The 17,522-nt window shown below is 49.9% G+C and overlaps 1 protein-coding gene across 1 annotated transcript in view; it reads right to left on the bottom strand.

Annotated features, from left to right (window-relative positions):
* The window catches only part of si:ch211-11n16.2 (zinc finger FYVE domain-containing protein 1), a 39,130-nt gene that overhangs the window by 14,970 nt on the left and 6,638 nt on the right, over positions 1-17,522 (bottom strand). The window contains exons 2-6 of the mRNA XM_060856166.1: positions 13,694-14,198; positions 7,866-8,083; positions 6,302-6,408; positions 2,857-2,965; positions 1,210-1,307 (exon numbers count right to left, since the gene is read on the bottom strand). Of these exons, the coding sequence (XP_060712149.1) occupies positions 1,210-1,307; positions 2,857-2,965; positions 6,302-6,408; positions 7,866-8,083; positions 13,694-14,198 (1,037 nt within the window). The remainder of the gene's footprint in view (positions 1-1,209; positions 1,308-2,856; positions 2,966-6,301; positions 6,409-7,865; positions 8,084-13,693; positions 14,199-17,522) is intronic.

Here is a 17,522-nt window from a genome sequence, read left to right as displayed (position 1 = left end):
GGACCTTGCTTTAGTATTTTACCCAGTAACAACCCTCCGACAGCACGGCGCTTCCTCGGGCACTGACCCTCCGACAGTGCGGCACTCCCTCAGCACTGACCCTCCGACAGCGCGGCGCTCCCTCGGCACTGACCCTCCGACAGCGCGGCGCTCCCTTGGCACTGACCCTCCGACAGCGCGGCGCTCCCTCGACACTGACCCTCCGACAGCACGGCGCTCCCTCGACACTGTCCCTCCGACAGCACGGCGCTCCCTCGACACTGTCCCTCCGACAGCACGGCGCTTCCTCGGGCACTGACCCTCTGACAGTGCGGCCCTTCCTCAGCACTGACCCTCTGACAGTGCGGCACTCCCTCAGCACTGACCCTCCGACAGCGCGGCGCTCCCTCGGCACTGACCCTCTGACAGTGCGGCCCTTCCTCGGCACTGACCCTCCGACAGCACGACGCTCCCTCGGCACTGACCCTCTGACAGTGCGGCCCTTCCTCAGCACTGACCCTCCGACAGCACGACGCTCCCTCGGCACTGACCCTCTGACAGTGCGGCCCTTCCTCAGCACTGACCCTCCGACAGCACGACGCTCCCTCGGCACTGACCCTCTGACAGTGCGGCCCTTCCTCAGCACTGACCCTCCGACAGCGCGGCGCTTCCTCGGGCACTGACCCTCTGACAGTGCGGCACTCCCTCAGCACCGACCCTCTGACAGTGCGGCACTCCCTCAGCACTGACCCTCCGACAGCGCGGCGCTCCCTCGGCACTGACCCTCCGACAGTGCGGCCCTTCCTCAGCATTGACCTCCGACAGTGCCCACTCCCTCAGCACTGACTTCCAACAGTGCCCACTCCCTCAGCACTGACCCTCTGACAGTGCGGCACTCCCTCAGCACTGACCCTCCGACAGCGCGGCGCTCCCTCAGCACTGACCCTCCGACAGTGCGGCCCTTCCTCAGCACTGACCCTCCTACAGTGTGGCCCTTCCTCAGCACTGCACAGGGAGGCTGGTTGGAAGGCAGAGTGTGTTTGTAATCGAGGGAGAGGTTCAGGAGAAGCCTCACAGTGGGGTGGGGTGGATTTGCCGGGATGCACTGAGCCGGGTCGGTGTAAAGCTGGTGCACTCTATCCTCCTGAAGAACAGATGCTCAGGGGCCGCGCTCTCCAGCCTCTGACTGTGCAGTTTTTGTTCCGATCTCCGGTGACAGACACCACTCACCCTGACCAGGCATAGGTCGCGAGTCCGAACCACTTGCTGTCCGTCGATGCGGAGGTTTTGGGGTTGACAGTTACTTCCCAGCCTCGTTCGTAACACACCTGGATCAGATCAAGCAGAGGCATTCTGACCAGGACGTTTCATCCCACGTTGTCATCTCTTACCTCCCCCACCCCCACTATCAGTAACATTCCCTCTCCTCCGCAAACTGTTAAAACTCAACATGCAAAGGACGACCAATAGATAATAGACAATAGGTGCAGGAGTAGGCCATTCAGCCCTTCGAGCCTGCACCACCATTCAATATGATCATGGCTGATCATGGCAGGAGAACAGGTCACTCACTGCACTGCTTTGTAAGCAGCAGGGTGCATCATCCCGACAAGGAAATACATCGCTGTTCCTTCAGTATCACTGGGACAAAATCCTCCCTCAAAGCTCTGGGGGCTCCCCACAGCACACAGACTGCAGTACTCAGCTTACTACCACCTTGCCTGGGACTGATAACAAATGCAGTGATTCCTACATGCACAAGTGAATAACTTTTATTTGGAACAATTCTCCACCTTTCTCCTTTGATGATGCAGATGATTATTTTAAACCTGTGTCCCTTGGTTTGTTGCTGACCCTCCTGCTGTTGGAGTGCGTGTCTCCCCAATAACTCTGTCAAAGCCTTGCAGTGTTGAAAGGCATTTGATTAAATCTTCTCACCAATCGTCCCTGCTTGAAGTGGGATGGGGAACACGTCACAGAGATGGACAGCACAGAAACAGACCCTTCGGTCCAATCTGTCCATGCTGACCAGATATCCCAACCCAATCTAGTCCCACCTGCCAGCACCCGGCCCATATCGCTCCAAACCCTTCCTATCCATATACCCATCCAAATGCCTCTTAAATGTTACAATTGTACCAGCCTCCACCACTTCCTCTGGCAGCTCATTCCATTCACGTACCACCCTCTGTGTGAAACAGTTGCCCCTTAGGTCTCTTATATATCTTTCCCCTCTCACCTTAAACCTATGCCCTCCATCCTGGACTCCCCCACCCCAGGGAATAAACTTTGTCTATTTGCACTATCCATGCTCCTCATAATTATATAAACCTCAATAAGGTCACCCCTCAGCCTCTGATGTTCCAGGGAAAACAGCCCCAACCTGTTCAGCCTCTCCCTGTAGCTCAAATCCTCCAAGCTGAAAATGTGTTGCTGGTTAAAGCACAGCAGGTTAGGCAGCATCTCAGGAATAGGGAATTCGACGTTTCGAGCATAAGCCCTTCATCATTCCTGATGAAGGGCTTATGCTCGAAACGTCGAATTCCCTATTCCTGAAATGCTGCCTAACCTGCTGTGCTTTAACCAGCAACACATTTTCAGCTGTGATCTCCAGCATCTGCAGACCTCATTTTTTGCTCAAATCCTCCAACCCTGGCAACCTCCTTGTAAATCTTTTCTGAACTCTTTCAAGTTTTGCAGAGGTCTACATCGTGGGAACAGGCCTTTTGACCCAAGGTGCTTATGCTGTATAGTTTTCACATTGAATCTAGTCCACGTGCCAGTGTTTGGTCCATATCCCTCCATACCTATTCCATCCATGTACCTTTCCTTAATGAACAAACCGTACTCGCTTCTGTAGAGGGAAGCAGCACTTACCCTGCAGATTAACACCTTGTTATTGTACTGGTGCATGTAGCGACATCTCCCCGTTGCCTGGTGTGGGACATTGTCCTTCAAGTGGTTCATGCTGTTGGTACAGTGAGCCCTTCAAACAAACAGAAAAAAACAGGGAATAATGACATTCACTCTCCCCAGTTACACAGAAACACACCGAGCAGGAGGGGAGGACAGCAGTGCAAACGTATTGAAACCTACGGGATACTGAGGGGCCTGGACAGAGTGAACATGGAGAAGGTGTTTCCACTGGTGACAGCGCGCCTAGGACCTGAAGGCAGAGCCTGAGAGTGAAGGGACCACCCTTCAGAACGGAGGTGAGGAGGGAATTTCTCCAGCCAGGGAGGAGGGAATCTGTGGAACTCATTGCTGCAGAGAGCTGTGGAGGACAAGTGGTTGAATGCTTTTTTTTTTAAAGGGATAGGTATGTTCTTGATTACTCAGGGGGTCAAAGGTCATGGTGAGAAGGTAAGAAAATGAGTTGAGAAAAGTATCAGCTGTGATTGAATGGTAGAGCAGACACAAAGGGCCGAATGGCCTGTATCTTATGGTCTGCAGCCCATTCGGCCCATGGACTTGATGCAAGCAAATGGATTTCCGAAGGAGCAACTTTTTCACACAGAGGGTGGTGTGTGTATGGAATGAGCTGCCAGAGGAAGTGGTGGAGACTGGTACAATTACAGCATTTAAGAGGCATCTGGATGGGTATATGAAAAGGAAGGGTTTGGAGGGATATGGGCTGGGTGCTGGCAAATGGGACTAGATTGGGTTGGGATATCTGTCTACATCGTGGTAACAGGCCTTTCGGCCCAACGTGCCTATCCTGCCCAGTTTTCACAATTAACCTATTCCCATTTGCCTGTGTTTGGTCCATATCTCTCCATATCAGCAGCACGGTGGCTCAGTGGTTAGCACTGCTGCCTCACAACGTCAGGGTCCTGGGTTCAATTCCAGCCTTGGGTGACTGTCTGTGTGGAGTTTGCACATTCTCTCTGTGTCTGTGTGAGGTTTCCTGCGGGTGCTACAGTTTCCTCCCACAGTCCAAAAGATGTGCAGGTTAGGGTGGATTGCCTATAGTGTTGGGTGCATTAGTCAGAGGTATATGGGTCTGGGTGGGTTACTCTTCGGAGAGTCAGTGTGGACTTGTTGGGCTGAAGGGTCTGTTTCCACACTGTAGGATATCTATTTATGGACGAGTCAGACTGAAGGCTCTGTTTCCATCCTGTACATCTCCATTACTCTATTCATTCTAACTGAACTGTGGAACAGATTGGAGGGGCTGAATGGTCTCCTCCTGTCCTCCTTGTTACTTTTGCTCCATATCCCTCAATAATAAACAAAAAAAAACCGAACAATCTCTGTACTGAAACATAGAGAATAGGAACAGGAGTAGGCCAATCGGCCCATCAAGACTGCTTCCCCATTCAGTCTGATCATCCAACTCAGTCCCCTCTTCCTGCTTTCTCTCCCCCTCACCCTTTGATCCCTTTAGCCTCAAGAACTATTATCTAACTCCTTCTTCAGCGTCTTGGCCTCATCTGCTTTCTATGAGAATTCCACAGGCTTCCCCCTCTCTGGGTGAAGACATTTACAGAAGAGAGAGCGAGGACGGCAGATGCTGGAGATCAGGGTCGAGAGTGTGTGGTGCTGGAAAAACACAGCCGGTCAGGCAGCATCCGAGGAGCGGGGGAATTGACGTCCAGATGAAGGGGATTATTCCCGAAATGTCGATTCTCTTGCACCTCAGATGCTGCCTGACCTGCTGTGCTTTTCCAGCACCACACCCTCGACCCTGAAGACATTGGTAGCCAGCTCTCTGATGTTTGGGACACATTTACCCGAAGATATGGGAACTGAATTAGGCTGCTGAATCTGCTCCACCTCTGGATCATGGCTGATACGACTAATCTAGCAATAATCACCCCTGGGCAACAGGAAGAGGATGCTACCAGGATTTGAGAATTAAATCAGTGAGGAATGAGCAGTTAATTTGGGGCAGTTTTCTTTGGGAGAGACTAAGCAGGGTGGAGATCCAATGGTATCCCACAGTTAAGTGAGCACCCAACAGCCTGGATAAGGGAATCCCTATACTGATTTCCTTTCAGCTTAGTTGAGATCTATCATATTTACACAGACTCACTGTTTCTCAGATTGTTTCACTGCCACCTGGCTGCTAAAACAATTTTGAAATAAAAAAATGCTTTTCCTGGCTGGGAGATTTGAAACATGGGCGCGATTGTGAATTAGGAGCAAATTTTTTTCAGTAGCATAGAGTCTTAGAGATGTACAGCACGGAAACAGACCCTGCGGCCCAACCCGTCCATGCCGACCAGATATCTTAAATTAATCTAGTCCCCTGTGCCAGCACTTGGCCCATATCCTTCTCAAATTCTTCCTATTCATATACCCATCCACATGCCTTTTAAATGCTGTAATTGTACCAGCCTCCACCACTTCCTCTGGCAGCTCATTCCATACACATACCACCCTCTGTGTGAAAACGTTGCCCCTTGGGTCTCTTTTATATCTTTGCCCTCTCACCCTAAACCTATGCCCTCTAGTTCTGGTCTCCCACACCCCAGGGAAAAGACTTTGCCTGTTGTTGTGGTTCTGTTCGCCGAGCTGGGAATTTGTGCTGCAGACGTTTCGTCCCCTGTCTAGGTGACATCCTCAGTGCTTGGGAGCCTCCTGTGAAGCACTTCTGTGATGGTTTGAATCTGCCACTTCCGGTTGTCAATTCCAGCTGTCCGCTGCATATATTGGGTCGGTATATTGGGTTCAGGTCAATGTGCTTATTGATTGAATCTGTGGATGAGTGCCATGCCTCTAGGAATTCCCTGGCTGTTCTCTGTTTGGCTTGTCCTATAATAGTAGTGTTGTCCCAGTTGAACTCATGTTGCTTGCCATCTGAGCGTGTGGCTACTAAGGATAGCTGGTCGTGTCGTTTCGTGGCTAGTCACGACCAGCTAGCCACACACTCAGATGACAAGCAACGTGAGTTCGACTGGGACAACACTACTATTATAGGACAAGCCAAACAGAGAACAGCCAGGGAATTCCTAGAGGCATGGCACTCATCCACAGATTCAATCAATAAGCACATCGACCTGGACCCAATATACCGGCCACTGCAGCGGACAGCTGGAACTGACAACCGGAAGCAGCAGATTCAAACCACTACAAATTCCGGAGGAAAGATCACAGAAGCGCTTCACAGGAGGCTCCCAAGCACTGAGGATGTCACCTAGACAGGGGACGAAACGTTTGCAACACAAATTCCCAGCTCGGCGAACAGAACCACAACAACGAACATCCGAGCTACAAATCTTCTCCCAAACTTTGAAAACTTTGCCCATTTACCCTCATGATTTTGAAACCTCTAGAAGGTCGGGGTCAATGATAGTGACGAGGGGAGGAGAGCGCTCACCCACAGGAGAGGCACACTCTGGAGCAGCTGAAGTACTCATCGGGGAAGAAACAGTCGGCCACCATCCTGCTGTCTTTAATCTCACCGTTGAATCTGATACTCAGAGCCTGAGGGATGAAGGGGAATAAAACAGGAACATCTCTCAGCCAGACGCAACGTGCATTCCTATAGCACCCTTCCCAACCTCAGCTCACCCCAAAGTGCTTTACAGCCAGCAGAATACCAGCAGTTTCACCACGCAAGAGTAAGTGCACAGTGAGATCCCACAAACAGATGTGAATAACTGACAGATCGGTGCGTTTTTTTTTAAAGGAAAGGAAAATGGCGTAGGTCGTTGGGGCCAATACTGGGGCCAGGACAGAGGTCACTGTGGCACTTCTCATGTCAAACTGGAGTGGCAGAAAGGGGCCTTGGTTTAACAACTCCCCTGAAAGAGAGCAACTCTGACAGAGCAGCACTCCCTCAGTACTGCACTGGGAGTCTCTCTCTTTCAGAGAGAGAGAGAGCAAAGAGAGAGAGAGAACGAAGAGAGAGAGAGAGAGAGAGAGAGAGAGAGAGAGAGAGAGAGAGAGGGGGGGTGAAGAGAGAGAGAGAGAGAGAGAGAGAGAGAGAGAGAGAGAGAGAGAGAGAGAGAGAGAGAGAGAGAGAGAGAGAGAGAGAGAGAAAGAAAGAAAGAAAGAAAAGAAAGAAAGAAAGAAAGAAGAAAGAGAGAGAGAAAGAAAGAAAGGGGGGGGGGAAGAGAGAGAGAAAGAGAGAAAGAAAGAAAGAAAGAAATCAAGCATTCCTGTACACTTTGCCTTCTCATGCAAAGCCAGCCCACAAAAGGCCATTCAGCCCTTCAATTTCATGCAAAGTCTTTGATGGAGCAACAATTTCTTTTATTCTCGTGTTGTTGGGCAAGGCCAGCATTTGTAGCCCATCCCTAACTGCCCCTTGAACGAGCGCCTTGCTCGGCCACTTCAGAGACAACCACAACTGGCTGTGGAGCCACGTGGCTGAGCCGGACCCGGTAAGACTGGCCGATTTCCGTCCCTAAAGGAACATCGGTGAACCTGAAGGGTGTTTTTACAACAATGATGGTTATCATGGGCACCGTCACCGAGACTAGCTTTCAATTCCAGATTTCACTCAGGCCCCAACCCCCCCACCCTCTCAGGAGCCAGTCTGGCCGCTAGAAATGCCCCACACAAGCCAGGAATGAGTGTTCTGGAACGTTCTCTCGCGTGGCTTTGGTTTGTGGGTTAGGGATATGCATTTGAGGGTCATCCTGTAGACCTTGCTGACAATCAGAGACTCCACGGCCTGGCAAGGATTGATGGGCAGAGCCAGCCATTGCCTAGGAGTTAGGTAACAACAAGGGCTGCAGATGCCGGAAACCAGATTCTAGATCAGAGTGGTGCTGGAAAAGCACAGCAGGTCAGGCAGCAGCCGAGGAGCAGGAGAATTGAAGTTTCGGGCAAAAGCCCTTCATCAGGAATAGAGGCAGAGTGGAGAGATGCCTATGAGTGCCAGTGGAAGTTACAATCCGCCAGTTCCCCCATCAGTCCGTTCACCCCAGCGTTACCTTTAACACATTGTAGACAATGGCGGGTGATCTCCGACAGCGGGTCAAAGTGCTGTTTGCTCTCTGACGCACCACCTCCAGGAACCCAGAGAAATCGGTGGGGGGGCTCGTGGTCTGTGTGCCAACATACTCGACGGAGTTGAACGTTTCCGTGCTCAAACCAAGCTGGTGGAACCTCTTCTGCAGCAGCTGCTCTGCATTCCCTGGAGCCTGGGAGTCTGGGAAGTCAACACAGCATAGAGACGCTCTGCGTCAAAAAGCAACCTGCAGCTTTTATCAATCAAGAAATAACATCTATTCGTGAGACATGGGCAAGACCACAACTGATCATCCATCCCCGAAGAAAATGATGGCGTACTTCTTTCTCAACAAGTCAGTGACTGGCTATGGGGAGATGCTGTTATTGTGGTTCTGTTCGCCGAGCTGGGAATTCGTGTTGTAGACATTTCGTCCCCTGTCTAGGTGACACCCTCAGTGCTTGGGAGCCTCCTGTGAAGCGCTTCTGTGATCTTTCCTCTGGCATTTATAGTGATTTGTATCTGCCGTTCCGGTTGTCAGTTCCAGCTGTCCGCTGCAGTGGCCGGTATATTGGGTCCAGGTCGATGTGTTTGTTGATTGAATCTGTGGATGAGTGCCATGCCTCTAGGAATTCCCTGGCTGTTCTCTGTTTGGCTTGTCCTATAATAGTAGCGTTGTCCCAGTCGAATTCATGTTGCTTGTCATCCTGAGTGTGTGGCTACTAAGGATAGCTGGTCGTGTTGTTTCGTGGCTAGTTGGTGTTCATGGATGTGGATCGTTAGCTGTCTTCCTGTTTGTCCTATGTAGTGTTTTGTGCAGTCCTTGCATGGGATTTTGTACACTACATTGGTTTTGCTCATGCTGGGTATCGGGTGCTTCGTCCTGGTGAGTTGTTGTCTGAGAGTGGCTGTTGGTTTGTGTGTTGTTATGAGTCCTAGTGGTCGCAGTAGTCTGGCTGTCAGTTCGGAAATGCTCTTGATGTATGGGAGTGTGGCTAGTCCTTTGGGTTGCGGCATGTCCTCGTTCCATTGTCTTTCCCTTAGGCATCTGTTAATGAAATTGCGGGGATATTTTGGCGAATTAATTGTATAGGTGTTCTTCCTCTTTTTGCAGTCTGGTGTGCTGCAGTGTGTTGTGGCCCTTTTGAACAGTGTCTTGATGCAACTTCGTTTGTGTGTGTTGGGGTGGTTGCTTTCATAGTTCAGGACTTGGTCTGTGTGTGGGGCTTTCCTGTATACCTTTGTGCTGAGTTCTCCGTTCGGTGTTCTCTGTACCATCACGTCTAGCAATGGGAGCTGGTTGTCCTTTTCTTCCTCTCTCGTGAATCGGATTCCTGTGAGTGTGGCGTTGATGATCCGGTGTGTGTTCTCTATTTCTGTGTTTTTAATGATTACAAAGGTGTCATCCACATATCTGACCCAGAGTTTGGGTTGTATTTGCGGTAAGACTGTTTTTTCTAACCTTTGCATTACAGCTTCTGCTATGAGTCCAGAGATCGGTGAGCCCATGGGTGTGCCGTTGATTTGTTCATATATTTGGTTATTGAATGTGAAGTGTGTCGTGAGGCACAGGTCCAGTAGTTTCAGTATGCCGTCTTTGTTGATAGGTTCAAAGTCCTGTTGTCTGTTCTGTATGTCCAGCAGGTTGGCTATTGTTTCTCTGGCTAGGGTTTTGTCGATAGAGGTGAACAATGCTGTTACATCGAATGAGACCATGGTTTCTTCCTTGTCTATGTGTATATTTCTGATGATGTCCAAGAATTCTTGTGTTGACTGTATAGAGTGTCTGGATCCGCTGATCAGGTGTTTCAGTTTCTGCTGTAGCTCTTTAGCCAGTTTGTGTGATGGTGTCCCTGGTAGTGATACTATGGGTCTGAATGGGATGTCTGGTTTGTGCACTTTAGGTAGTCCATAGAATCTGGGGGTGTTGTTGCTTTCAAAGCTGGACAAAGCAGACTGCACTTTTTGGATGTAGACATAGACAAGGAAGAAACCATGGTCTCATTCGATGTAACGGCATTGTTCACCTCTATCGACAAAACCCTAGCCAGAGAAACCGTAGCCAACCTGCTGGACATACACAACAGACAACAGGACTTTGAACCTATGTCCAGCAGGTTGGCTACGGTTTCTCTGGCTAGGGTTTTGTCGATAGAGGTGAACAATGCCGTTACATCGAATGAGACCATGGTTTCTTCCTTGTCTATGTCTACATCCAAAAAGTGCAGTCTGCTTTGTCCAACTTTGAAAGCAACACCACCCCCAGATTCTATGGACTACCTAAAGTGCACAAACCAGACATCCCATTCAGACCCATAGTATCACTACCAGGGACACCATCACACAAAATGGCTAAAGAGCTACAGCAGAAACTGAAACACCTGATCAGCGGATCCAGACACTCTATACAGTCAACACAAGAATTCTTGGACATCATCAGAAATATACACATAGACAAGGAAGAAACCATGGTCTCATTCGATGTAACGGCACTGTTCACCTCTATCGACAAAACCCTAGCCAGAGAAACAATAGCCAACCTGCTGGACATACACAACAGACAACAGGACTTTGAACCTATGTCCAGCAGGTTGGCTACGGTTTCTCTGGCTAGGGTTTTGTCGATAGAGGTGAACAATGCCGTTACATCGAATGAGACCATGGTTTCTTCCTTGTCTATGTCTACATCCAAAAAGTGCAGTCTGCTTTGTCCAACTTTGAAAGCAACACCACCCCCAGATTCTATGGACTACCTAAAGTGCACAAACCAGACATCCCATTCAGACCCATAGTATCACTACCAGGGACACCATCACACAAAATGGCTAAAGAGCTACAGCAGAAACTGAAACACCTGATCAGCGGATCCAGACACTCTATACAGTCAACACAAGAATTCTTGGACATCATCAGAAATATACACATAGACAAGGAAGAAACCATGGTCTCATTCGATGTAACGGCACTGTTCACCTCTATCGACAAAACCCTAGCCAGAGAAACAATAGCCAACCTGCTGGACATACACAACAGACAACAGGACGTTGAACCGATCAACAAAGACGGCATACTGAAACTACTGGACCTGTGCCTCACAACACACTTCACATTCAACAACCAGATATACGAACAAATCAACGGCACCCCCATGGACTCATCCATCTCTGGACTCATAGCAGAAGCTGTAATGCAAAGATTAGAACAAACAGTCTTACTGCAAATTCAACCCAAACTCTGGGTCAGATATTGGATGACACCTTTGTAATCATCAAAAACACAGAAATAGAGAACACACACCGGATCATCAACGCCACACTCACAGGAATCCGATTCACGAGAGAGGAAGAAAAGGACAAGCAACTCCCATTCCTAGACGTGATGGTACAAAGAACACCGAACGGAGAATTCACCACAAAGGTATACAGGAAAGCCACACACACAGACCAAGTCCTAAACTACGAAAGCAACCACCCCAACACACACAAAAGAAGTTGCATCAAGACACTGTTCAAAAGGGCCACAACACACTGCAGCACACCAGAACTGCAAAAAGAGGAAGAACACCTATACAATGTATTTGCCAAAAATGGATACCCCCGCAATTTCTTCAACAGATGCCTAAGAGACAGACAACGGAACGAGGACATGCCACAATCCAAAGGACTAGCCACACTACCATACATCAAGAACATTTCCGAACTGACAGCCAGACTACTGCGACCACTAGGACTCATAACAACACACAAACCAACAGCCACTCTCAGACAACAACTCACCAGGACGAAGCACCCGATACCCAGCACGAGCAAAACCAATGTAGTGTACAAATTCCCATGCAAGGACTGCACAAAACACTACATAGGACAAACAGGAAGACTGCTAACGGTCCGTATCCATGAACAGCAACTAGCCACGAAACGACATGACCTGCTATCCTTAGTAGCCACACACTCAGGATGACAAGCAACATGAATTCGACTGGGACAACACTACTATTATAGGACAAGCCAAACAGAGAACAGCCAGGGAATTCCTAGAGACATGGCACTCATCCACAGATTCAATCAATAAGCACATCGACCTGGACCCAATATACCGGCCACTGCAACGGACAGCTGGAACTGACAACCGGAAGCGGCAGATTCAAACCACTACAAATGCCGGAGGAAAGATCACAGAAGCGCTTCACAGGAGGCTCCCAAGCACTGAGGGTGTCACCTAGACACGGGACGAAACGTCTGCAACACAAACTCCCAGCTCGGCGAACAGAACCACAACAACGAGCACACGAGCTACAAATCTTCTCACAAACTTTGAAGATGCTGTTATACTGACAATACCAGTGGATTATTGGGGGACACCATTTCAACAGCATCTAATGGAATTTAAACACACTTAACAAATCCAGAATGGAAAGCTAGTCTCACAACAGAATTTAGTTTAACTTCTGCTCCCAGGATGTGGGGGTCACTAGAAAGGTCAACACTTATTGCCCATCCCATGCAGCTAAGAGTCAACCACATGGTGGTTGTGGGACTGGAGTCAGATGTAAGCCAGACTGGGTAAGGTTTTTTTCCCTAAAGGGGATCCATTTTACATCAATTGACAATTGTTTCAAAAAGACTCATTTGCATTCAGATTTCACCAGCTGCCCTGGCAGGATTCGGGTCTCTGGAAAAATATCTGGGTCTCTGAATTAATACACGAGCAACAATGCCACTAGGCCATCGCCTCCTCTTCAGTGGGACCCTGGAGCACCCTCTGCATTGCCCCAGGGATTGGTCTTCAGTCTCCAACATCTCACCAGCAACTTTACTATAGAGTCATCGCGATGTACAGCATGGAAACAGACCCTACGGTCCAACACATCCATGCCAACCAGATATCCCAACCCAATCCAGTCCCACCTGCCAGGACTTGGCCCATATCCCTCCAAACCCTTCCTATTTATATACCCATCCAAATGCCTCTTAAATGGTGCAACTGTGCCAGCCTCCACCACTTCCTCTGGCAGCTCATTCCAAACACGTACCACCCTCTGCGTGAAATAGTTGCCCTTCAGGTCCCTTTTATATCTTTCCCCTCTCACCCTAAACCTATGCCCTCTAGCTCTGGACTCCCCAACCCCAGGGAAAAAGACTTTGTCTATTTATCCTATCCCTGCCCCTCAATTTTGTAAAAGTCTATAAGGTCACCCCTCAGCCTATGGGAGATTCTCACATTAACTACGTGAGAGTTAGCATCAAACTGGAGATAAACAGGCACTACTGGATTGAGTGAAGTGGGTGTGGGGGGGGGGGGGGGGGGGAGTGGGGGTTATTGGGGTTGGATTGACTGTGGAGGGGGGAGTGGGGGTTGTTGGTGTTGGATTGACTGTGGTAAGGGGGATGGGAAGTGCAGGCTATGGGAATGTTAAGGATGGAACAGACTTGATGTTGAACAACACTCAACCGCCTCCCCCACTGCCAGCGAGTTGACCAACTGGGGGTCAGTGGCCATTTTCTCACAGGTCAGTGGCTAAGCCTCTGACCGCTCATCCCACCCAGCCCAGCTCTCACTCTTCCAACAAGCCCCCAGCTCACGCGATGACCCCTCTCTCTCCTCAGGCAATGTCCCCCTATCGCCTCGACCCATTACCCCCACTCCCTGCAGGCAACGCCCTTCCTGAGACAACGGCCCTCTCAGACAATGCCTACTCCCCCTCCTCCATCAGGTGTTGCCCCCTCTTCTCCCCACACCCCCACCCTCCCACTCAGGCAGAACCCCTCACCGCGCCCCTCCCTCCACCTACGCCCCAGACCCCTCACTCACCACCACCCAGCAGCTTGGTGTTGGAGGTCTCCTGGAAGACGATGAGGGCTGGTCCGAGACTGGACATCGGCACTCCTAGCCCCAGGCGCTGGCTCGCGGCCTGCAGCTCCTGGCTGAAGTGGCGGAGGTAGGCCCGGGAGGCGTTGCCCAGGAAACAGAAGAGGTCGTTGTGCAGCCGCTCAGCCCGCGTCCTGTACACTACCAGGTCGGAGACGGCCAGCACCTTCAGCAGCAGACGCCTCCGGCGGTCCTGTTTACTGGTGGCTCCCAGCAGGCCCTCGGTGTCCAGCAGGACCAGGCCCAGCGATGGCTCATAGGCCGCCCACACGCCCACCGTGCACGAGTCCTGGGTGTCCGAGGTGCGGAACACCTCCCGGCCGCCGAAGAAGGCGGCGTTCAAGGTGTGAGACTTCCCATCCCCCGTATTGCCGAAGATGGAGAGGACCTTGATGGCTTGGTCTCCCGGCACTCCCAGTTTCTTCACAAAACTCTCCTCATCCGGCACCTGTTAAATTAATTCCACATTGACATCCTGTCAGAGGCAACATCACTCAAGATGGATGGCATGGACGAGTTGGGCCGAAGAGTCTGTTTCCAAGCTCAATGACACCAACCAAGACAAAGCAATTTGCTTGATAGACATCACATTCACCAACGTTTATGGGCGGCACAGTGGTTAGCACTGCCGCCTCACAGCGCCAGGGACCTGGGTTCAATTCCAGCCTCGGGTGACTCCTGTGTGGAGTTTGCACATTCTCTCCGTGTCTGTGTAGATTTCCTTTGGGTGCTTCGGTTTCCTCCCACAGTCCAAAGATTGCAGGTTGTGGTGGCCATGCTAAATTGCCCATAGTGTTAGGTGCATTAGTCAGGAGCAAATGTAGGGGAATGGGTCTGGGTGGGTTACTCTTTGGAGGGTCGGTGTGGACTTGTTAGGCCAAAGGGCCTGTTTCCAAACTGTAGGGAATTGAATCTAACCTAAAACATTCACTCCCTCCACCACTGACGCTCAGCAATGTGTACCATCGACACGATGCCCAGCAGAAATTCACCAAAAATCCCTCAACAGCACCTTCCAAACCTTCCATCTATGAAGGACAAGGGCAGCAGATACATGGGAACATCACCCCCTGCAGGTTCCCCTCCACTCCCCATCCTGACTTGGAAATACATCGCCGTTCCTTCAGTGTCGCTGGGTCAGAATCCTGGAATTCCCTCCCTCAGGGCATTGTGGGTTTGCAGGGACTGTACATGGACTGCAGTGGTTCAAGAAGGCAGCTCACCCCCACCTTCTCAAGGGGCAACTAGGGACGGGCAATAAATGCTGGGCCCAGCTATTGGTGCTCATGTCCCACGAATTAATAATGAAAAAATCACAGCAGACCATTCCCAAAACAGTGGCGAGGAACATTCATCAGAAACCCTCTTAGAATCCCTACAGTGTGGAAACAGGCCCTTCGGCCCAACAAGTCCACACTGACCCTCCAAAGAGTATCCCACTCAAACCCATTCCCCCATGACTCTACATTTACCCCTGACTAAAGCACCTAACCTATACATCCCTGAATATTACAGACAATCCACACAGATACGGTGAGAATGCACACACACACACACACACACACACACACACACACACAATGCTGGGAGGCAGCAGTGCTAACCACTGAGCCACCGTGCCGCCCTCGTCCTGTCCTCCCCAGTGGACCTACACAATCCCAGGACATACCCCCAAAGGCGAATTTCTCCTTGATTTTCTGAATCATGTTGGTTTAAAGACTAAACATTGTTCAGGACAATGAATCACAAAAACATTAACATCTGCAGATTAGGGGCAAGTGTGCGGTTGGCCTGTAGTTCAAAGTGAATTGAGTAGAAAAGTCGTGATGTTTTGTTAAAACTGCTTCAGTCCTGATGAAGGACTTTTGCCCGAAACATCGATTCTCCTGCCCCTCGGATGCTACCTGACCTGCTGTGCTTTTCCAGCACCGCTCTAATTTAGACTCTGATTTCCAGCATCTGCAGTCCTCACTTTTGCCTATAAGTCAGACCACAGCTGGAATACTGTGAACAATTTTGGGCTCCTTATCTAAGGGAAGAAACACTGACATTGGAGACAGTACAGAGAAGGTGCACTTGGCTGATACCAGGTATGCAGGGAGTGTCTGATGACAAAAGAATGAGTAGATTGGACCTGTTCTCACTGGAGAGAATGAGAAGCAATCTTATTGAATCTTACAAGACGGGGGAGATGTGGAGAGATGTGGAGAGATTGTTTCCCCGTGTGGGAGCGTCTAGGGCCAGAGGGAATCATCTCAGATTAAGGGGTTGAACATTTAGGATAGAGTGCAGGAGCAATTTCTTCTCTCAGGGGGTAATGATTGTGCAAAATTCTTCCCAGTAGGGGCTGTTGAGGCTGGCTGCAAATGTGTTGCTGGTCAAAGCACAGCAGGCCAGGCAGCATCTCAGGAATAGAGAATTCGACGTTTCGAGCATAAGCCCTTCACCAGGAATAGGCTGGGTCAATATGTATATTCGAGGCTGAGACAGAGAGATTTTTAAACCAGGAAGGGGAGTCATGGGTTTGTAGGGAAAAGGCAGGAAAGTGGAGTTGAAGATTATCAGATCAACCATGATCTCACTGAATGGCAGAACCAGATCGATGGGCTGAATGGCCTACTGGATCAACATGACATTACTGATCATGATGTGGTGCAAATCGGCTGCTGCATTTCACACACACTGCCCTTTAAGAAGTTACTGAAACAGATTTGAAGCCTGGAACGTTTTCAAACACAAGTCAGGCTCGATCACAGTTATCTGGTATGACGGCCAAGTGAGAGACCAATGTAGTGTTTTCAGATGGAGGGTTCCCCACTCGAAAAAGCTATCTCAGCAGTTCAGAAATGAGATGTAATCATGGACTGTGTGGTCAGCAGAGTTAATCAATGAGGATGATTAAACAAAAACACAGAGCATGTGTGAGAGAGCGAGAGACAGAGCGACAGGGCGACAGGGCGTTCCTGCTGGTCTTGGGGAAGTGGAAGAGCAGTATTTAAAAATGAAGAAGGGTGATACTAGACTTGAGGCTCTGCTTTCTCTCCACACATGCTGCCAGACCTGCTGAATTTCTCCAGCAATTTCTGTTTTTATTATACCCAAAAAGCAAAAGAGCCAGATCTTTCAGGAGTGAAATTAGAAAATACTTTGACTTAGAGGGTGGGAGAGGTTTGGAACTCTCCTCAGTATATAACAAATCAACTTTCAATCGATCATTCCTTTTAAACCTGAGATCGATAGATTTTGATAACCAAAAGGTATTTAGGATTAGATTAGATTTAGATTACTTACAGTGTGGAAACAGGCCCTTCGGCCTAACAAGTCCACACCGACCCGCCGAAGCGACAACCCACCCATACCCCTACATATACCCCTTACCTAACACTACGGGCAATTTAGCATGGTCAATTCACCTGACCCGCACATCTTTGGACTGTGGGAGGAAACCGGAGCACCCGGAGGAAACCCACGCAGACACGGGGAGAACGTGCAAACTCCACACAGTCAGTCGCCTGAGGCAGGAATTGAACCCAGGTCCCTGGCGCTGTGAGGCAGCAGTGCTAACCACTGTGCCACTGTGCCGCCTAGTTGGCATGGAGGTAGGTCACAGATCAGTCATTAGTGAAGAGCTTAGAGGGGTTGAATGGCCTCCTCCTGTTCTTATCTCCTTTAGATTTCCTACAGTGTGGAAACAGGCCCTTCAGCCCAACAAGTCCATACTGACCCTCCAAAGAGTAACCCACTCAGACCCGTTTACCCCTGACTAATGCAT

The sequence above is a fragment of the Hemiscyllium ocellatum genome, chromosome 47 (genome assembly GCF_020745735.1).
Source record: "Hemiscyllium ocellatum isolate sHemOce1 chromosome 47, sHemOce1.pat.X.cur, whole genome shotgun sequence".
Lineage (NCBI taxonomy): Eukaryota > Metazoa > Chordata > Chondrichthyes > Orectolobiformes > Hemiscylliidae > Hemiscyllium > Hemiscyllium ocellatum.
Note: the sequence above shows the minus strand (reverse complement) of the source record. Positions and strands in the feature narration are given on the sequence as shown.